Source organism: Onychomys torridus, chromosome 1 (genome assembly GCF_903995425.1).
Source record: "Onychomys torridus chromosome 1, mOncTor1.1, whole genome shotgun sequence".
Classification (NCBI taxonomy): Eukaryota; Metazoa; Chordata; class Mammalia; order Rodentia; family Cricetidae; genus Onychomys; species Onychomys torridus.
The window spans coordinates 87,897,015-87,917,923 of NC_050443.1; the positions used below are offsets into that span (position 1 = coordinate 87,897,015).

At 42.6% G+C, this 20,909-nt stretch overlaps 1 protein-coding gene across 3 annotated transcripts in view; it reads right to left on the reverse strand.

Annotated features, from left to right (window-relative positions):
* Nucleotides 1-20,909, reverse strand: part of Dennd5a (DENN domain containing 5A) — a 65,759-nt gene that overhangs the window by 33,224 nt on the left and 11,626 nt on the right. For 2 of the 3 annotated variants that reach the window (XM_036188991.1, XM_036189007.1), the window contains exons 2-5: nt 11,202-11,273; nt 10,327-10,436; nt 9,248-9,905; nt 3,051-3,238 (exon numbers count right to left, since the gene is read on the reverse strand). In XM_036188991.1, coding sequence (XP_036044884.1) covers nt 3,051-3,238; nt 9,248-9,905; nt 10,327-10,436; nt 11,202-11,273 — 1,028 coding nt within the window. The remainder of the gene's footprint in view (nt 1-3,050; nt 3,239-9,247; nt 9,906-10,326; nt 10,437-11,201; nt 11,274-20,909) is intronic. The other variant, XM_036189000.1, reaches the window with a different exon arrangement.

A 20,909-nucleotide genomic window follows, 5' to 3' on the forward strand; every position in this document is an offset into this window, starting at 1 on the left:
CAAGTATCCATCATACATTTCAAAGCCCCTACACTAGCCCCCTGGACCTTCTCACCACCACCCTAAATACTCAGGCCTGCTGTGGACATCGCTCTGCACAAATAAAATGCTGTTTGGCCAGTGGCTAGGCAGGAAGTATAGACGGGACAAGAGAGAAGAGGATTCTGGGAAGTAGAAGACTGGAGAGAGACACCACCAGCCGCCGCCATGAGAAGCAACATGTAAAGACACTGGTAAGCCACACGCCATGTGGCAAAGTATAGATTAACAGAAATGGGTTAATTTAAGATAGAAAAAGTAGATAACAAAAAGCCTACCACAGCCATACAGTTTGTAAACAATGCAAGTTTCTATGTGCTTTCTTGGTTGGGTCTGAGAGACTGTGGGACTGGCGGGTAAGAGAAATTTGTCCTGACTGGGCCAGGCAGGAAAACTCTAACTACACAGGCCTGCTCCAGCCCACAGGCTTCCCTCCCCACAGCTACTCATCCTCCTTATAATCCACTATTCTCCTACCACCACTTCCCAACTCCTGGCCATACCCACTCTGCTTCTTTTTCTCTCTGCTCTGGACTCTTCCAGATGCCTCTGGATACTTCCTCTTTCTCATTCACAATAAAAACCTTGCCGGGCAGTGTGACGCATGCCTGTAATCCCAGCACTCAGGAGGCAGAGGCAGGTGGATCTCTGTGAGTTCTAGGCCAGCCTGGTCTACAGAGTGAGTTCCAGGACAGGCTCCAAAGCTACAGAGAAACCCTGTCTCAAAAACACCTTTCCCCTAGTCTTTGTGCTTTCTTTACTGTACCTGTCCCATACAGCCTGAATGTATGTCTGTGCACCACAAGTGTACTTGGTGCCTGCAGAGGTCAGAGGAAGGCATCAGATCCCATCTATAGAGAATTTTATCAACCTCAAATTCTGTGTCCACATATGTGGCTATCTCTGGTCAGAGGAGGCTGAGGAAAGTAGCTCAGGCACACACTTCAGAGGTGGCTTAATTAAAATACATAGGAGCCCTCTGAGTAGACCTCACTAGCCACTCTACAAAACAGAGCTGAAAGAAGAGGGGTGAGAAGACAAAATGAAAAAGGCCAATTAATTTCTAGGCTAATAAAACAGTCTTATGCTGTTTCCTCTCAGCACACAGTGGGGCTGGCAACCCCATTTATAAACCTACGACCAACTCCACAAGCATCCCTTCCTTGAACTGAGAAAAGGGCTGGCACCTGGGTGACAACTTTGTGAAGACACTGAAGGCTAAATGACCACTTCTCTGCTCACCCCTGCCTTGCTGAAAGGGCTCACAGGAAAACTTAGCTAAGGAAGACTTGGCTAAGAAAGTAATTTCCTGTATCCTCCCCAAACTCTCCCAAACTCTTCCTTCAGAGGGTCACAAGCCCTTTGTCAACCTGAGTTCCCAGGCCCAATCCCAGCCAGCTTCCCCTCAGTGCATCTCTGAGTTCATCCTTGAAGAGGACCTCAGCACACAGGATCCTGGAGGGAAAGACAGGAGAAGAAAGAAAGGGGACAGGGCAAAGTGACAGCTCTTCCTCACTACTGCTCTCAAACTCACTTTTCTGACAGGGCTGTGGCTTAGGACAATGAAACCCCAAAGAGAAGCCAGAACAAAAGAACCCTCACAAGAGCAGCTCAGGCTCTCCTTTGCTCAAGGCCAGCTGAGATCATGTGTTGGTGTGGAAAAGAACAAAGGGCTTCTTACAGACTTCTGACGGCTGAAGATACGGCTGCAACTGATGAATTCTAATTTGAGGGTCAGAGAAATGAACATTCTCTGTCCTTCTATAGAAAGTCTCTTTTATAAACCAAGCTTACCCCTCCTCAATGTCCCGATGCCACCTCACACAGACCCACATCAATGTCCCTTATCTGTCTCAATGCTTCCTTCTCACAGCAGAGTTTAAAGATACCTTATAGTAGTATAACGATGCCAACAAAAATGCTAAATTAAATTATCTCTGAGTAGGAAGACATGAGCTAATTCTTATTATTATTAGTTTTATAAAAATGTAGTCTTTTGGAAAAAACCTAAAAGTGTGTTTCAAGGATACCATTACTCTTACCTCATCATGTGTAATGGTTTACTCTTTTAAAAAGAGTGACCCGCAGCTCTTTACCCCCATAGAGGTTATCTGCTATAAATCAGGGTAGAAGATACCCAACTAGGTAACTGCCCTCAATAATGTGTGACCTTCATTGAGGGTAAGCCTGGATGAATGGGACTCTGAGACCACAGACAGACCTACTTATGAGGACACATTGGTACTCTTCAATCCCACTATCTAAGCATAGGGAGAGGCTGGAAACAGGTGCAAAGGCTGTTCTAGCAATGGAGAAAGCCACAGAGTAGAGGACCCATATGCCAGAACACTGGAATCTCTTACACAAACTATAATTTCTCAAACAGTGCCATTAAGAAAACTGCTGGCTTCCCAGCAACTTCTTCACACACTCGCATACTTGAAGTTAACAGAGAATGAGGATAAAGAGTCCTAAAAGGAACAGAACGTGTCCCTTGTATACAAGAAGCCAAAGATGGCAATAAAAGTGGGAACACAGTGCTTGAAAAAATGTGTATTAAAAAAAGCAATTAATAAAATATACAGCCGGACGGTGGTGGCGGCGCACACCTGTAATCCCAGCACTCGGGAGGCAGAGGCAGGTGGATCTCTGTGAGTTCGAGGCCAGCCTGGTCTACAAAGCTAGTCCAGGACAGGCTCCAAAGCTACAGAGAAACCCTGTCTCGAAAAACCAAAATAAATAAATAGATAGATAGATAGATAGATTGATTGATTGATTGATAGAGATAAAAATAAAATACACAAACACAATGGACATGCCAGGTGATGAAGAATCTCTAAAATGATATAAATTGGGCTAAAAATTCATTGTACTTTTTCCTGAAAAGTTTTTTATATTCCCTGTCTTCACCCCCAAAAAGGCCCTTGGTGACACCATGCTGGGCTCCCCCCAGAATCCTTGTCCCTCCAGTGCTGGAGAGGGCCATGGACCCACTCAGCTTCTCTTCTCACCTCCTGAGGCAGCTCCAGCTTTGACCGGTCATCGAGGCCATTGGAATGCAAGCCCATCAGGTATGGGACAGGAGCATCTAAGAAATGCAGGAGAGAAGCTGGGAGGATGGGGACATAGACATGCTGCCATTGGAAAGGAAACATAAGAGCTGTAATCGTCTCTGCCACGGTCATCAGTCTCTGGTAATCTAGATCAGGAAAAAAAGACAGAAGCATGATCAACAAAGCAGTCAAATGAACACTTGCTTCTCAAAGAGAAAGCTCAAACTGCCACTACAATCCAACCAACCCAGGGACCACTGTGACTCAGACCCTGGTGGACCACAAGTTGAAACATGATCCCTATCACACACAGTCCAGCTGGTAATAGAACTTGATATACAGAAACAATAAATGGCCCCTTTCTTTAGCCACAACTCCAGAACATTAGGTATACTCTTTAAAGTGGGGGTGGGGGAGGTAAGAACAAAAAGAACAGTGGTCAGGATCTTCTGTTCACCCAGACAACAAAACAAGATCATTCACCACTCAGACACTTCTGCACACTAATATAACTTTGTGAGTTTAGCTGGGCATGGTGCCTCATGATATAATCACAGCACTGAGGCTGAGGCAAAAAGACTGCCATGAGCTTAAAGCTAGCCTCTGAGACTCAAATACATATTCCTCACACTAACAGCAAATTAATTATAGGTCACACTTTTCTTTAATTTGATATATTTGGCCTTCATCCTCAGTTCCTAGCACACAGGTCCTAAGAATCCCGATTTTGTTGTTTTGTTGTGTTTGAATACCGAGATAACTGGTGGCTGAGGGGTGGTGAGAGGCCTCCCTGGATAGCTTTCAAAGTCACCAGAAAGGCAGGAGTAGAGGCCAGGTTCTCAGCCCAACTCTGATCTCAGGGCAGGGGGGAGAGACACTAGACACTTAATCACCAAAGAGCAAAGAGTGCATCACTCAGGCTTGTGTGGTAATAAAAAATTAAAATTAAAAAGCAGATTCAAGGGGTTGGGGATTTAGCTCAGTGGTAGAGCACTTGCCTAGCAAGCACAAGGCCCTGGGTTCGATCCTCAGCTCTGGAAAAAAAAAAAAAAAAAAAAAAAAGCAGATTCAAACTGGGCAGTGGTGGCTCATGCCTTTAGTCCCAGCACTTGGGAGGCAGAAGCAAGCAGATCTTGGTGAGTTCAAGGCCAGCCTGGCAGCCTGGGCTATAGAATGAGTTCCAGGACAGGCTCCAAAACTACACAGAGAAATGCTGTCTGGAAAAACAAAGACAAAAACAAAAAGCAGACTCAAGGAGCTTCTGGGCTGTCGTACACACTGAGGAGCTGGAGTGAGGACACCCAAAGAAGGTGGCAAGGGGGTGCCTGCACAGTGCAGCTCTAGTACACTGGTCTCAAACTGTATCTTTTGTAATAAACAATAAGTATTCTCCTCTAGTCTGTAATCCACTCTAGGATTTTATCAATATGAAGAGGGAGCTGTAAGAACCTTAAAAATATACCAAACACAGACAGCCCAGGCTTGCCATCAGTATCTGAAGAAAGATGGGCCTGATCTGTTGGTCTGGGCTAACTCCAGATCCTTCATCCCTTCCTCTGGCACTTTTTATTTTTAAAGAGTCTTGTTATGTAACTCTGGCTGACCTGAAACTTGCTATGTAAACCAGGTTGTCCTCAAACTCACAAAGATCCACTTGCCTCTGTCTCCTCAGTGCTGAGATTTAAGGCAAGTACCACTACGCCCAGTCATCTATTACCAGTAAGTATTATTAATAAAAAGTTTAATAATTCTCCAGATAATGATCATTCTTATATTTTCAATATTTTAATATTTATTACTTGCTTTGAAAATGTCTATAAATAAAAGTTAAAGTCTTATGATTCTCAGACATCTGAAAAATGTATTTTAAAATCCAAAAGACGAAGGGCTGGGAGATAGCTCAGTAGCCAAAAGCACTAGTTGCTCTTGCAGAGGACCCAGGCTTGGGTCCCAGCAACCACATTAGCTCACAGTCATCCCTAACTCCAGTTAAAGGTATCCAACACCTCTTCTGAATTCTGAGAGCACCAGACATGCCCAAGGAACATAGATACATGGAGGCAAAACATATATTCATATAAATAATTTTTTTAGCTTTTTAAAAAATCCAAAAGATAAAATCAAAATAATATTGAAACATAGGAGAAAACCTTTAGATGACATTTAAATCCAGTCCTACTATTCCTAATACTGGCACTGAAACATATATTCTGAATAAATATTCTATACACCATTTCAAGATTGGGTGTATGGGATGGAGCGGGATAGAGCAAGGGTAGAAAGGAGGGAGGCAAGCAGAGGCCTTTTCTTTTTTAATCACAAGAAAACCAAAGGGATTCTGTTGGGAATATTCAACCACACTGTGAACCCCAAGTTAGCACTTGCATTAAATAAAATTAACCATGGAGGCTGAGTTAACAACTAGTTGACAGAAAGTAATCACAGAGCATCAGAGGGCATCTAGAAGAGATAGAGAGATGCACCAGAAGCGGTAGAGAAGGATTTTGAGTGGTGGAGCAGAAGGATGTGCTTTCTGGGAATGCTAGCAAAGAGAGGTTAGCTAGTTGCTACTCAACCTCTCTGAGCTAGCAGGTTTTCACCCCAGCCTTGAATCTCGAGGTTGAAATAGCAGTAGATTAAGGTGAAGCCACCGTGTCCAAGACAACAAGCTTCCCCTCTCTTGCCCTAGCCAAAGTGAATGAAGCACATGCTACTACATTCTATGGCTGGCTGCTCTTAGGACAACAGCATCCCACCGTGTGCCAAAACACCATATGAGCAAAACAGTCCCAAAATACCATCACCATGAGGTTTTTCTTTGTCCTGGATACTCATTCAGTATGAGTTCAGTAGTTCCAGTGGCTGGGAACTCAGCACATATCAGGGCATGCTGGAGTTTAAAGAAGGTCATTCTCTGCTCTGTATAAGCAGGCTTTACAACAGTGTAAAAATGTAAGTCTCTGGTTGGGGATTTAGCTCAGTGGTAGAGTGCTTGCCCTAGCAAGCACAAGGCCCTGGGTTCAATCCTCAGCTCAAAAAAAAAAAAAAAATCTAAGTCTCGCTTTACCCCTCCTCTTCAGGATAAACCTAATCTAGTATCCGAAACCCAGATAATTTTATTTGCTCTAGATTTAAATCTCTGAAGAACTTCTTGTAGTGAACTCAAGACTGTGGCATTCTTTAAAAACAAGACAGAATAAGATGATTCTCATTTTCAATACCATCTTCTTTCCATTTGTGTGGTCTGTTTTAACAGGTAAGAAATATTCTGAGTTTTCTAGCCTGTAGGTCTGTCTGAGTTTGGGTTTTCTTCCTCTACCTTTTAAATGTTATATTGTTGTTGTTTGTTTATTTTAAAGCAACCTCCCATTTTGAAAGGTGACTGAACAATGCCCCAGAGGTCCAGCAATCTGTATAACCACACTAAAATACTAACCTCCAGGAATCGTAAACACAAAACCCTTTTCTGTACACTAGTACCAATAATAAAATCAGCATCTCCTTTGCCATAGCATTCCATACCCCTTAACTATCAATGTTTGCCCTCCAGGCAACTGGCTAAATTCTCTCCATTTCCCACGTTGTAATGAGCAGTTACTAGAGACACTAAGAAGAAATAAACAAGTCTTTGTAACTCATTCTAAAAAATTAGACACAAGGACACATCATATAGTATACATACACAAACTAGGACAGCTAAGACTTGGTGACATAATCTTAAGGGACCACCACTGGACCACATAAGTAAGCAGTCTGCCACTGACCAGAAAGTTATTTTTTGGTTTTTTTTGAGACAGGGTTTCTCTGTGTAGACTGGCTGTCCTGGAACTCACTCTATAGACCAGGCTGGCCTCGAACTCATACAGATCCACCTGCCTCTGCCTCCCCAGTGTTGGGACTGAAGGTGTGTGCAACCACTGCCCAGCAAGACTGTATTTTTAATCAGAAACTACAAAAGGAAGCCTCAGGGATTAGGGACTTAGCTCAGTGGCAGAGCGCTTGCCTAGCAAGCATAAGGCCCTGGGTTCAATCCTCAGCTCAAAAAAAAAAAAAAAAACCCACAAAAAACAAAACAAAAGAAAGCCTCGGGAACCATTCATCAACAGATGCTTTTGTTTGACCTATATTATTTCTTAACGACATTGTTGTCATCATTTAAAATCCAGAGATTTCATCTAAGAAAGCCTAGAAAACTAGATTTACTAACATCAGACCAGCAGCCCCTCAGGAAATTAACTGGAATTAGTAGCTGTTTATTTTGGATGGGTATGTGCTCTTCGATTCAAAACAGTCCTACAAGTTGTGATGGGCCATCACACCTGTAATCCAAGCACTAGGGAAACAGAGACAGGAAGACTGAGTAGAGTTGTACAGAGTTCTAGGTCAGCCTGGCTACATACTAATAAGTTCTAGAACAGCCAGGGTTACAGAGTGAGATCTTGGCTCAAACCAACAAAAAAACAAACAGGATTTTGGGGAATGGCTCGGGGGTAAGAGAGCACTGCTCATCCGGGGCACCCAAGCTTGATTTCCAGCACCCATCTCATGAGCTGCCTGTCACCACAGCTCAGAAAACCTGAAGTCTCTGGCCTCCATGGGCACCTGTACACATCCACACAAACATACAAATAATTAAAAATAATTAAAAACAAAATAAATCTTCGTGGGAGAAAAAAGACCCTATTTGTAAACTAAAATGAAAATAAAATCTGTTTTAAAAATCATTCTAGGGGTTAGGGATTCAGCTCAGTGATAAGCGCAAGACCCTTGGTTCAGTCCTCAGCTCTGGGGAAAAAAAAAATCATTCTATTGCCAGGCAGTGGTAGCACCTTTAATCCCAGCTCTTGGGAGGCAAAGGCAAAGGAGATCTCAGTGAGTTAGTTCAAGGCCAGCCTGGTCTACAAAGTGAGTTTCAGGACAGCCAGCACTATTAAACAGGGAAACCTTGTCTCTAAATAAAAAAAAAAAAATTAAAAAAAAATCATTCTATTGCCAGGCAGTGGTAACACATGCCTTTAATCCCAGAACTCGGGAGGCCAAGGCGGATGGATCTCTGAGCTCAAGGTCAGCTTAGCCTACAGAGCAAGTTCCAAGACAGCCAGAGCTGTTACACAGAGAAACCTGTCTTGGGAGGAAAAAAAAGTGGAACTTGGGACTGGAATGATGGCTTAGTGGTTAAAAATACTTGCTGCTCTTCCAGAGGCCCCAAATTCAGTTCCCAGCCCTATAGCAACCTCACAACTGTTTATAACTCCAGCTCCAAGGAGATCTGAGGCCTCGAGCTTCTGCAAGCACCTGCACTCATGTGCACATACTCACATGCAAACACACATACACACACTTACACAAACCTAAATAAAAATAAAAATTTTAAAACATCCAGAAATTTTCTTCCCCAAATATCATCCTTCCATCTTATCTTTCTCCAAACTCTTGAACTACCTTCCATTCTGCACGTTTATTAACTCTTCTTGTCCCATTAAAATATAAATTCCACTACAGAAAGACTATTTCTCTATTTTGTCCACCACTTTTTGTTTGTTTGGTTTGGTTTGGTTTTTTGAGACAGGGTTTCCCTGTAGCTTTGTACCTTTCCTGGAACTCGCTTTGTAGCCCAGGCTGGCCTCGAACTCACAGAGATCTGCCTGGCTCTGCCTCCCAAGTGCTGGGATTAAAGACGTGTGCCGCCGCCGCCTGGCTTGTCCACCACTTTTATCCACCTCCCTTGAATACTGTACACTCTTAATAAATATGTGCTGAAATTCATGATCCCGGTCTGGCTCACTTAGTGCCAACTGCTCTTTCTCATCTACCTTAGCGTTCTTTCTAATCCGCTGTTCACATTCCACTCCTCTACAGAAACCACTCAGATAACAAACAACAGAAAGAAGCAACAGCTCATCTTCTCAATAGAAAAGAATCAGCCTTTAGGAAACCCTTGATTTTGCTGTCAGGCTAAGGACGAGACAGAATGGTGGAGCATCGCTAACGGTGGCTACTACCTCCTAACCCTTTTCAGGGACAATCAGAAGACAGCTTCTCAGGGTCCATCCGTTCTCCTACCTGCAAAAGACTGTCACAGCCCTTGACCTTTATAGTGAGTATAGAAAGCAGGGACCCGCATGGGTGGAGAGCTACAGTCAACATTGACTTACGCTGTGAGTAAAGCAGGATTTGAAATTCCAGAAGGGCACAAGTAAACAGCTGAAACACATTCTCCACCCCAAGCAGTTCAAAGACCTCTTTGACAGGAAAGTCAAACAGGGGAAGCTCATTGGTACTTGGCCTCTGGCAGATTACTGGCCCATAGACCCCAGAAAACTTCAGGGAGCGGCCAGGAGGTGGAAGTGGCACCTCATAGAGTACGTTGTATATGTAACTCTCAAGGGGCAGAGGAGGGGGCTGAGGTGATGTGACCGCCTGGTGGAGCTGCTGCAGCACACTCTGACATGCCTTCATGAAGGACATGGGTGTGATGAGGCAGATGCATTTGGAGACATAGAGCGTGTCCCGGCTAATGTCATAGGAGTTGAAGCGCTGAAGCTTGGTCCCAGGAATGCCTTCACCATCTTCCATGCCACTCTGGTCTCCACCATCAGCAAGTGGAGCACGAAGAACATCATACTCGGCATTGTGCATGTGATAGAGGGTCTGCATTGCACTGCAGATCTGCTTGCTGGTCACTTCTTCATAAAAGGTGAGAGCAAACCCAAATGTCCGAGAGCCATCCTCCCTGGTGATAATAAAGGCATGGAATTGTGGCTCCCTGGGATCAGCCTGGGTCTTGAATGCCAGCCCTTTGGGCATACACAGCTGCAAAAGGCAACAGGAAAACAAGTAGTGAGAACATTCCTTGACCTCTTCAGGACACATACTAGCTAGCCAGAATCTACTGTTGGACACCATCTACCTAAAGCTCTTCCATACTAATATAATACACATACTGACTCTCTAGTATATATTTGACATAATAGAAACATGAATTTTCACCCATTTGATACATTAATCAAATACAGAATCATGATCAATGTGTTCTACAATCCTTTTTTCAAGAACTACTAGGTATACCTCAATGATGTGGTTGCCCAGCATGAATACGGCTATGAGTTTAAGCCATAACACCTCCAAAAATAAAATAAAATAAGTACTCAATGAAGAAGCATTGCTACCACACTTAGGATTCATACCCTACTATACATTATTCTGCATAATTCCACAACTAAGAAATACTAACCATTCCCACTGCATCCTGGTCAAAGGGATTCCAGTCTACATTCTCAGGATATCGGGCAAGAACCTTAGACTTAAATGTTCGTCTCAATGGCGTCTGCTCAAAATTTTCTCCTGTAAGAAAAAGAATGAAGCAAATCATCTCCACAAAGTCCCTTTAAATCACCGGGATATTAACACAAAGTGTGGTAGTCCAGCAAGAAACAGAAATGAAGGCAAGGGGTTAGTTAGTATGCCAGCCGCCCAAGTAGAAAAGGCATCAAAAGTTACTATGTCAATAAGAAGCTGAAAAAGTACAGCGCAGTTAATAGTGGACACCACTACCTTCCAAGTGAAATCATTGCTGCAAGCCCAGTGGTTACTTTCTTGTAAAGGAGGGAGAAAGCACAAGAAATGAAAGTGGATTGCCTATCCTCCACCCCCATACCTATTTTTTTTTTTTTTGGCCAGAGCTGAGGACCGAACCCAGGGCCTTGCGCTTGTTAGGCAAGCGCTCTACCACCGAGCTAAATCCCCAACTCTGAGAAGCATACCATTTTAAGAGTAAGCTATATACTTCCGTGATAATAAAAATAAAAAGGCATTAAGAAGACTTCAGGTATGCTATGTAGTGGGCAATTTTCTCAGTTCAGAACCATCTGAAATTGCTAGAATTCTTAGTTTCTCCCTGCCTCCCTGTAAAAACACCAGCATATGCTGAAGTAATAACATTAAAGTGAGGAGGGAAAGACACAAAAAACTTCCACCTAGAGAGACACAAATATGAAAAATCTACTGCTTAAAAAGGCACAAGATGGTTAAAAGGTTAAAGAGTCAAAATGTCACTAGAGAGACTGAGAACCGGAAGCTCTGGGTGTGCTCAATTTTGTTTGTTTTTACCTTCAGTCGTACTTGAAATGAAAGGGCTGGCACCATCCCTGGCTTTAGAAGCCTGAATGTACTGGCATAATGCTATATGATAAATGAAATAACAGAGGATTACAATAAAGCAGTGTTATTCAAACCTTTTGACCATGACTCCAGCACAAGACACATTTTATGTCACAAAGCAATAAACACATACAGGTATGTGTATATATGTCTATGTGTGTGTATATATATATATATATATATGTATCTGTATACTTACCTAAAACAAAAAAAAAAATCCACAAAATAATACTTACCCTTACTTTATATATAGCTCAGGAGGCTAAGGTGGCATGGGGGCCTGTTTGTACATACTAGCTAACAGGATTCTAACTATAGTTCAGAACTCAAGGGGGCTGGTGTATGTTTGTGTCACACACACACACCCCTACATAAAAATAAATTAAAAATTTTAAGTACAAGGTCTTCTTGCCTACATAGAGTTTGAAGCAAGCCTAGGCTACAGGAAACCCTGGAGAGAGGGGGGGAGCTTCTAAGGCACCTATTCAAAAACACTAAAAACTCCAGTTAGATGTATTACTTTCTAATTAAAACCATCTGTAACTCCAGCTCCCTCTTCTGCCCTCTGCTGGTATTGCATGCAGATGGTACACATACACAAGCAGGCAAAATCCAAACACATAAAATAAAGTAAAAAAAAAAAAAAAAAAAATTAAAAACCTTAATTTTTAATTAAGGTGTAGTGGTGCACACCTTTAATCCCAGCACTCAAGAGGTGATTTTGATACCAGACTGGTCTACACAGTGAGTTCTAGGACAGCCAGGGCCACATCTGAGACCCTGTTTCAAAAGAAACCAAAAAGCAAGCAAGCAAACAAAAACAAAAAACCCATAATAGGAACAGATGTAAGAACCAAATTTCATTTCTAACAACAACTTAAATGTTAGGTGTGATGCTCCTCTATCTCTGTGAATCTGCCTCTACAGAGATACATTTCAGGAAAGCCTAACTAATTCTTTAAGTCTTAACATGCCTTAGGACAGCTAATGAGTTGTATACTTTTTCTGCTTTAGCCAAGTCAAATCACAAACTAGTATTCTGACTGTTGTTGATCAGCTTGATTTAAATAACCCTAAATTGGGGGAGGGGAGTTTATGTTGAAAGTTTCAAAGAACTCCTGAATTCTCTGAAGTGATTTTATGAAGCCATGAGCATTTTTCTGGGAAGGGAACCATAATTTCTATCAGATTCTAAGTACCAGAATTCAAAAAAGCTAGGAATCACAGCTCCAAATAGTTCTCTTAATTTGGGAAGGAAATATCCCACCATAAACAACCTACGTGTATATGCTAACCACATGTACCACTACATAACTGTTTTCCAGGTTGGTGCTGACCCAAATTAGAGTAATAGTATTTTCTTCTTACCTTTTTTTAAAAATTATTTTTAATGATTCCTTTTTATTTTTTATGTGCATTGCTGTTTTGTCTGCATGTTATGTGTGAGGGTGTCAGATTCCCTGGAACTGGAGTTACAGAACAGTTGTGAGCTGCCAAGCTGGTTCAGTGCTGTTAACTGAACCCACAGTCCTCTGAAAGAGCAGCCAGTGCTCTTAACCTCTGAGCCCTTCTTCCCTTTCATTAGAAGCCTACACTGAAGCCAAGTATAGCATCACATGCTACATGCTTGTAACCCAATACTTAGGAAGCTGAGGCGGGAGGATCAGAAGTTCAAGGCCATCCTCAGCTACACTATAAACTGGAGGCCAGACTGGAGTACATGGAACCCTGTCCAAAAGAGGGGAGGAGGGAAGAAGCAGAGGAATGAGAGGAGAGAAGGGAGGGAGAGGGAGGGCAGTAGAGAGACAGGCAGGCAGGAGGTAAGGAGAGGGAGGAAGGGAAGGAAGGAGAGGAGGAGAGGGAGAAAGAGAGGGAAAAGATAGTGTTGGAGATTTTTGAGTGTTTGTGAGAAAACTCCAAGAAACTAAAACAAGAGTCTTAAGACCTCAGTTTCTTCAAAAGCAGGAACTGTTCTTGGGTTACGCTTGTGTGCCCCTCCCAGGTTTAGTGGGTAGGAGTGAGTTTACTTCATGACAACTGGCTATCGGTATTTGTTTATATGCCTCTATGGAAAAAACGTGTTTTTGCCATGTGCTGCTTGTCCTGTGACTGTACTTTCCTCAGGTGACTCCTCTTAACCCTCAGAGCATAAACTGTCTGATGCTCTGAATAAAGCTGCACGAGACTTCAGTCTGTCTCATTTATCAGCTCCATTCATCCAGGTCCCACCCCCTCTAGAGCAGTAAACAAGACAGAAGTTAGAGGCTCTGCTTACAGTCATGACAGAATAGTTCCTACCACCACAACAATTTTCCTGCAAACAACCATGAACTTGACAGATTTTTTTAAAAAAAGAAAGAAACTATTTGAAAATACTGGAGAATGAAGAGCAAGCAGGGTTGGCAGGAGAAGAACTAACATTTCAAAGAAGAAAATAGCTCTGCTAAGTTTCCCTTTGGCTATGGCTTCCCACTGTGCCAAGAGCAGCATCCATAGCTCTAACAAAACCCACACCAGCTTTACCATCTTCACAGAGGGCAAACCTGAAGACTATGACAGCAGCTAAAAAGCCAAGACAAGAAATTCTAAAGAGAACGAGAGACAGGGAACCTAAAACTTGTATATAAACTCTGCCCACATTCCTTCCTGCCCAATCCGTGAACTGCACATGCATGGAGCATACATCACAGAGTCAATCTGAAAGAAATGAGATCCAGTGAAAGTTAACAAAATAAACACAAAACCAATGCCCTTTGAAGAAAGGTAATGGAATCCAGAGTTTGCTAATATATTAAACTCAATGTCAAGGATCCGAAGTCCACATATGGTAGTACATCTCTGCAATCCCAGCAGTTGAGAGGCAGAGGCAGGGAAAGCCCTGCAAGTTCAAGAGCAGCAAGTTCAAGGTCAGGGTAGGCTCTACAGTGAGACCCTATCTAAAAAAAACAAAATAAATCGCTCAAGATATAAAGAAAGAGGAAAGAAAATATGACCCATTCTCAAAAGAAGAATCAACCAACAGACAACAACATCCTTGAGTTGAGTTGACCTAAATCTTGAAAATAGAAAAGATTTTAAAACAATTACAGTCAAGGCTGAAGAGATGGCTCAGCAGTTAAGAGCACCAACTGCTCTTCCAGAGAACCAGGGTTCAGTTCCCAGCACCCACATGGCAGCTAACAACTGTTGTAACTCAAAGATCTGACACCCTCACACAGACATACATGCAGGCAAAACACTAAATGCACATAAAATAAAAATAAACTGTTAAAATAAACAAACAGTTATATTCATGATAAATGAAATACAGGTCTCAACAGAGGAATAGACAACATCATTGTGTGACCAGGCTTGACAGCAGATTGGAGAGGTCAAAAGTAGCAAACTTGGGCTGGAGAGATGGCTCAGCGGTTAAGAGCACTGGCTGCTCTTCCAGAGGTCCTGAGTTCAATTCCCAGCATCCACATGGTGGCTCACAATGAGATCTTGTGCCCTCTTCTGTTGTGCAGACAGGACACTGTGTACATAATAAATAAATAAATCTTTTTTTTTTAAAAAGTAGCAAACTTAAAAACAATAAAGCAATTATCCAATCTGGAGAACAGACAGAAGACTGGATGAAAGGATAACATGTAAAATTCATGAAGCACTATAGATTCTGGGGGCCAGCAAAATGGCCCAACAGGTAAAAGCACTTGCTGGCAAGCCTAATGATCTGAGTTTGAGCCCCACGATCCACATGGTTGCAAGAGAAAACCAATTTCTCCAAATTGCCCTCTACCCTCTCCACAGGTATGCCCACACACATACACATATATACACACATACAAACTAAATGTAATAACAAAATAGAAGTTCGTTGAGATGTATAAACTTTGGGTTTGGTTAATTTGACACATTAAAGAATCAGTTTGTTTTGTTTTCAACAGGTCTGTTCCCTGTATTTCAATTGTACCTGTCTTCCAGATAATTTGTGAACCCCAATTCAAAACCAAACATTTACTGTCATCTGTGTGTGATGGGGGCACAGTGCAGAATAGAAAGAAATGGAAATTACTAGTTAAATGAAAATTAGCCTTGAGATTACTATTAGATTTTTTTGGGGGGAGTGGGGGTTGAGACAGGGTTTCTCTGTGTAGCTTTGCGCCTGTCCTAGAACTCACTCTGTAGACCAGGCTGGCCTCAAACGCACAAAGATCCGCCTGCCTCTGCCTCCCAAGTGCTAGGATTAAAGGTGTGCACCACCACCACCCAGCTATTAGATGTTTTTTAAGTAATGACACCTTAAAAACATACATTCAAGCTAAGTGTGGTGATACCCAACTGTCTGTCCATCACTTGAGGGCAGAAGCAGAAGGACTGGTCACAAGTGTGAAGCCAGCTGGCGCTTTATAAAGCATGAATGGATCCCAATAAAACAGAAACAAACAAAAGCAACACAAAATAAGGGTTGTGAGTTTGGGAAACTCTCCCTCCCCTTATCTCCTCTTGACATGAAACTGAAGTAAATTTGTAATAACATAAAGTGGAGCTAACTAATTGCTCCTTGCAGAGAGCCTGTACCTCAGTCTCCATTACCAGCTGACTGTGCTCAGGGGTCATTCAAGAACACCCAGAAGCAGGGAGTAAAGGCCCCTACCCCAGAAAGGCCACAGAAGCCCCCTTCCAGGCACTAACCCAAGAAAGGCACTCTCACCAAGCCTTTCCGAGGAAAATCAAGAGACTGGGGATTTAGCTCAGTGGTAGAGTGCTTGCCTAGCAAGCGCAAGGCCCTGGGTTCGGTCCTCAGTTCAAAAAAAAGGGGAAAGAGACCATCTGCTACTCCTGTGTTTTCCCCTGGAGGCAGATTTGCTCACTTCCTTTCTCAGTGTGTCTTCTTTGTCACGAAATTGATTACTTCTGTTGGGGCTTTGCCCACTGTTTAAAATCTTATAGGCACCAGACCTAAGCCAACTCATATACCTCCTATCTAACAGGTTTTAACAAAGTGACTGGGATTTGAGAACTTACCCAGACAGGACTGCTCCATATTCCTAGATTACAAACTGGTTTTTTGTGGGGTTTGTTTTTATTTTTGTTTTGAGACACAGTCTCCAACAGCCCGAGTGGGCCTCAAACTCCCTATGTAGCTAAAGATAACCACAGAGCTTCTAATCCTTCCAACTTCACCTCCTATAGCAGTGGTTCTCAACCTTCCTGATGGGGGTGGGGATTTAGCTCAGTGGTAGAGCGCTTGCCCAGCAAGTGCAAGGCCCTGGGTTCAGTCCTCAGCTGTGGGGAAAAAAAAAAAAAAATCAACCTTTCTGATGCTGCAAACCTTTCGTACAGTTCCTCATGTTTTTTTCATCGCTATTTCTTTATTATTGTTGTTGTTGTTATTATTATTATTATTTTCATTGCTATTTCTTAACTATAATTTTGCTACTGCTATGAATCATAATGTAAATGTCTGTGTTTTCCAATGGTTTTAGGTGACCCCTGTGAAAGATCATTCAACCCCCCACTAGAGGTCGAAACCCACAGGTTAAGAGCCACTGTCCTAAGTGCTGAGATTGTAGGTGTGCTCCACTATGCATAGCTAGGACACAGCTTGACTAGCAAGGACTACTATAGTAGTCCTTTTAGCACAACTAAATATCCTACAGTGAGGTAGCATCTCAGATCTGGAGAATTTGCTTTGTTTAATAGGTAATATGACAAGCTGTAGAAGCCATGGTCTCTAAGGCAGGACATTCCAAGATTTTGTTGCAACAAGCCTGGCAAAGCATAATAAACAACCCAACACTGATTTGATGGGGCTAGCACAAGGATCTGAGGCTTGCCAGGCATGGTGGCTCACACCTTTAATCCCAGCACAGGGGATGCAGAGGCAGGCAGATCTCTGTGAGTTCAAGGCCAGCCTGGTCTACAGAGTAAGTTTCAGGACAGTCAAGGCTACAGAGAAATCCTGTCTTGAAAACCAAAAGGGAAAATTTTTAACTTATTTTTATTGTACATGTGTATCTGTGCACATGTGAGTGCAGGTAAGGTCCCCTGGAGCTGGAATATAGACAGGTTGTAAAACCACCTGACATAGGTACTAGGCACTGAACTCTATATTCTTGACAACTGAGCTATCTCTCCAGTCTGTAAGCATAACAAATATATTTAAACAAATTTTCTGTGACACAGAGCCTTTAGAAATCCAGGAGAAAATGTCTGCTTTTATGCTTTGGCCCAATGCAGACTGGAAAGCCACACCGAACTGTAGTTGGGTGAAAGGGTGTGCTCAGATGAAAAGGCCCATCTGTTCTTAGACTTTCTATGCAGCACTCCTCTCCTCCAGACTAGGACAGAACCAAGGGAGAAAGGAGAAGGCAAGAGTTGCCCTTCTAGGTTTTCAAGTGTTCACTGGGGGAGGGGGACCTCAGCTTTTGTGATTCACCTTAAGGAACATTGGATTCTACAACTCACTTCAGAAGAGGATACAGGGAGAAACAAAAGGAGGAAAGGTCAGAAGATTCCAATGCTGAGGGCTCCCAGCTTCCTTACTTCAAAGAGCCACAATTCAGTGTATGTCTTCTGGGCCCCAACACTTTCTTACAAAGTACAGCGTGGCATTTTCCTGCAACATGTGATATTTTTACATAACTCAACATGGGCTGGAGAGGTGGCTCAGCCTTTAAGAGCACCTACTGCTCTTAACCAGTTAGCCCCAACAAACTCTTTTTGGTTTAAGAATCAAACTGTGAAACTGGCCTTGCACACATCAGTAAGTATTCTGCCGCTGTGTGCTACATCCCGAGTCCTGAAACACAAACTGCTAACACTGATACTTGAGGAGACTGGAATCACCACAAAATAAAGCCCTGGGCCTACCTGGGAAGCATTATTTAGGTTAAGTTAACTGAGGTGAAAAGACTCACCATAAGAGGGTAAGGTGGGGGGTTGGGGATTTAGCTCACTGGTAGAGTGCTTGCCTAGCAAGCACAAGGTCCTGAGTTTGGTCCTCAGCTCCAAAAAAAAAAAAAAAGAGGGTGAGGTGGTTTGAACAGGAATGGCCCCCACAGGCTCATATGTCTGGATGCTTGATCATTAAGGAGTGAAACTACTTGACAAGGATGGGGGTGGGGGGCTGGAGGAAGTGTGTCTGTCAGGGTGGGCTTTAGGGTTTCACTAGGCCCAGGGCCCCTCTCTTCCTGCTGCCTGCGAATCAGGATGTAGAACTCTCAGCTACCATGTCTGCCTATGTGCCACCATGTTTCCCGCCATGATGATAATGGACTAAACCTCTGAACTGTAAGTCAACCCCAATTAAATGTTTTCCTTGTAAGAGCTGCTGTGGTCATAGTGTCTCTTCACAGCAACAGAACCCTAACTAAGGCAGGGCGACACCATTCAAAGGACTTGGACTGCAGCAAAGAAAGCCACCAAGCGCAGCACCAGCCTCCAGAGCTCCACTTTGAGTGCATACCAGTGTGCCCAGTACTCAAGTTCCTCCTGCCATGACCTCCTTGTCTTCATGGACTGTGAGACAAAACAAACACACCCTTCCTTCCCTAAGCTGTTTTCATCACAGCTTATTTTGTCACAATAATGAGAAAAATAAGTAAAACACACCATCTATTACCTTTGGAAGGCAAAAGTATAGGTAACTGCTAATTTTTCTTTGTACTTTACTTACTAAAGTCACAAGTTTTGTGCATCTCTGTGGGAAAGATTATAATAATAATAATAATAATAATAATAATAATAATAAAAATAAAAACAGGATCTTGCTTATGTGGTACAGGCTGGCCTCTAATTGGTGATCCTCTTGCCCCAGTCTTATGAGCACTAAATGCAGGCATGTGCTACCATTCTAGCTCAATTTGACTAATTTAATTTCTTTGGACCTAGTAATAAGATTTCTTCTAAGAATTAGAATATTAAATTAATATTCTATACTATAAAACTCAATTGATTTAGTACTATAGAAGCATGTGGGGCCACCAGGTGTGGTGGCACATGCCTTTAATCCCAAGATTTAAAAGAAAAAGGCAGTTGGAGATCTGTGAGTTCAAGGCCTGCCAGGGCTATATAACAAATAAATATATAAGATAAAGTCTCCCCAAACTGGATTATGTTTCCAGCTTAGCCAGTACTGGTCTCCCTTTCAAGACTAACAAATGAGGAAAACAGGGTTCTTTAATAAGTAAAATTTAAGTGGTTTTGTTTTGTTTTGTTTTTTTTAATTAGCGTGTGGGGGCTGGAGAGATGGTTCAGTGGTTAAGAGCATTAACTACTCTGTCAGAAACTGGGGTCTCAGCACCCACCTGGCAGCTCACAATTCCAGTTCCAAGGGATCTGATGCCTCCATATACACATTGTACACATATATTCATATAGGCTCACACACATACACAATAAACAAAACAATAATAAATATTTAAAATGTGTGTTTGTGTATATGCATGTGTGTGTACTCATGCTGGCATGTACATGCCACGACGTACATGTAGCAACAGAGAACAGCTTTGTGGATTCTGTTTTCCTTTTCCACTTCTACATGAGATTAAATTCAGGTCAGCTTTTACCCACTGAACCCTGTCCATGAAATACAAATTAACATAACCATTACTTCCTTCCCAGATTTCCTCACCCATTGTCCATTTTCTGTGTTTTGCTAAGATTTTTCAAAGAGGAAAATATGGATGGATCCATACCTGTTCCTCAGACTTCAGGCTCCACCCTCTCTGCCTCCTCTAAGTGTCATCTATATAAAAACATTCTTCCTCCAGTCAGCATGGCACTGTCTGCCCACATTTTCCATAATCACCCACACAGCTCTACACAGCTCCTCCTCTCTTGGAGAAAACTGACTAGAAACCAGCCATGGAGGCCCGTGCCTGCAATCCCGGCACTTGGGAGGCTGTCTGGAGCCAGCTTGGGCACACTTCTTGAAGCTCATGCCTTGTGAACAACAGGACATTCTCTCATTGCCACCCTCTGAACATCGCAATGGTTCTTCTGACCAGCCTGCATTGCAGGAGCAATTTTTCAGGCCCTCAGTTAGACAGGAAGAGAGAGAAGGGTTCCATTCTAAATTTTAGCTAGTCAAGCTTACTTTGCTCTTGGTCTTAAAAATGTCTTTTTTTCCCTAGGTATTCTGGTTCTTTAGAGGTTTCTAACAGTGAGTGAATTAGCTTATCCCCAAATACTTTGGAATTCTAAGGTGCAATGTCTGGGTCAGAGACTCTGCAATTCATTCACAGCAAAATTTAATGTTTCTAGTAAGTGTTTAGACAGTATCAGTCTTTTACCAATTCATTCTTTCCAAACTATACATAATTTATCCTGATAATGGGCAAAAAAAGATTTTGCAGTTTCAGGTTTGATTTGCTTTTTTCAAATGTGCTTTTGGTGCTGTTTTTGAGGCAGGAGCTCATGTATCCCACCGAGGCTGGCCTCAAACCTACTCTACAGCCAAAGGTGACCTTAAATTTCTGATCTTCCTGTTTTTACCTCCCAAAGGCTGCAACTGCAGGCATTTGCCACCACCCTGCTTTCAAATGTGGTTGAGATTTCACATTTAGTGCCATCTAGCATAAATATACTTCTTGAAGAAATACTGAACAGAATCAAAGTTTTCTTTTCTTTTTTGGCTCATGAAAACAAACCTAAGAAACTGAGAAGCTG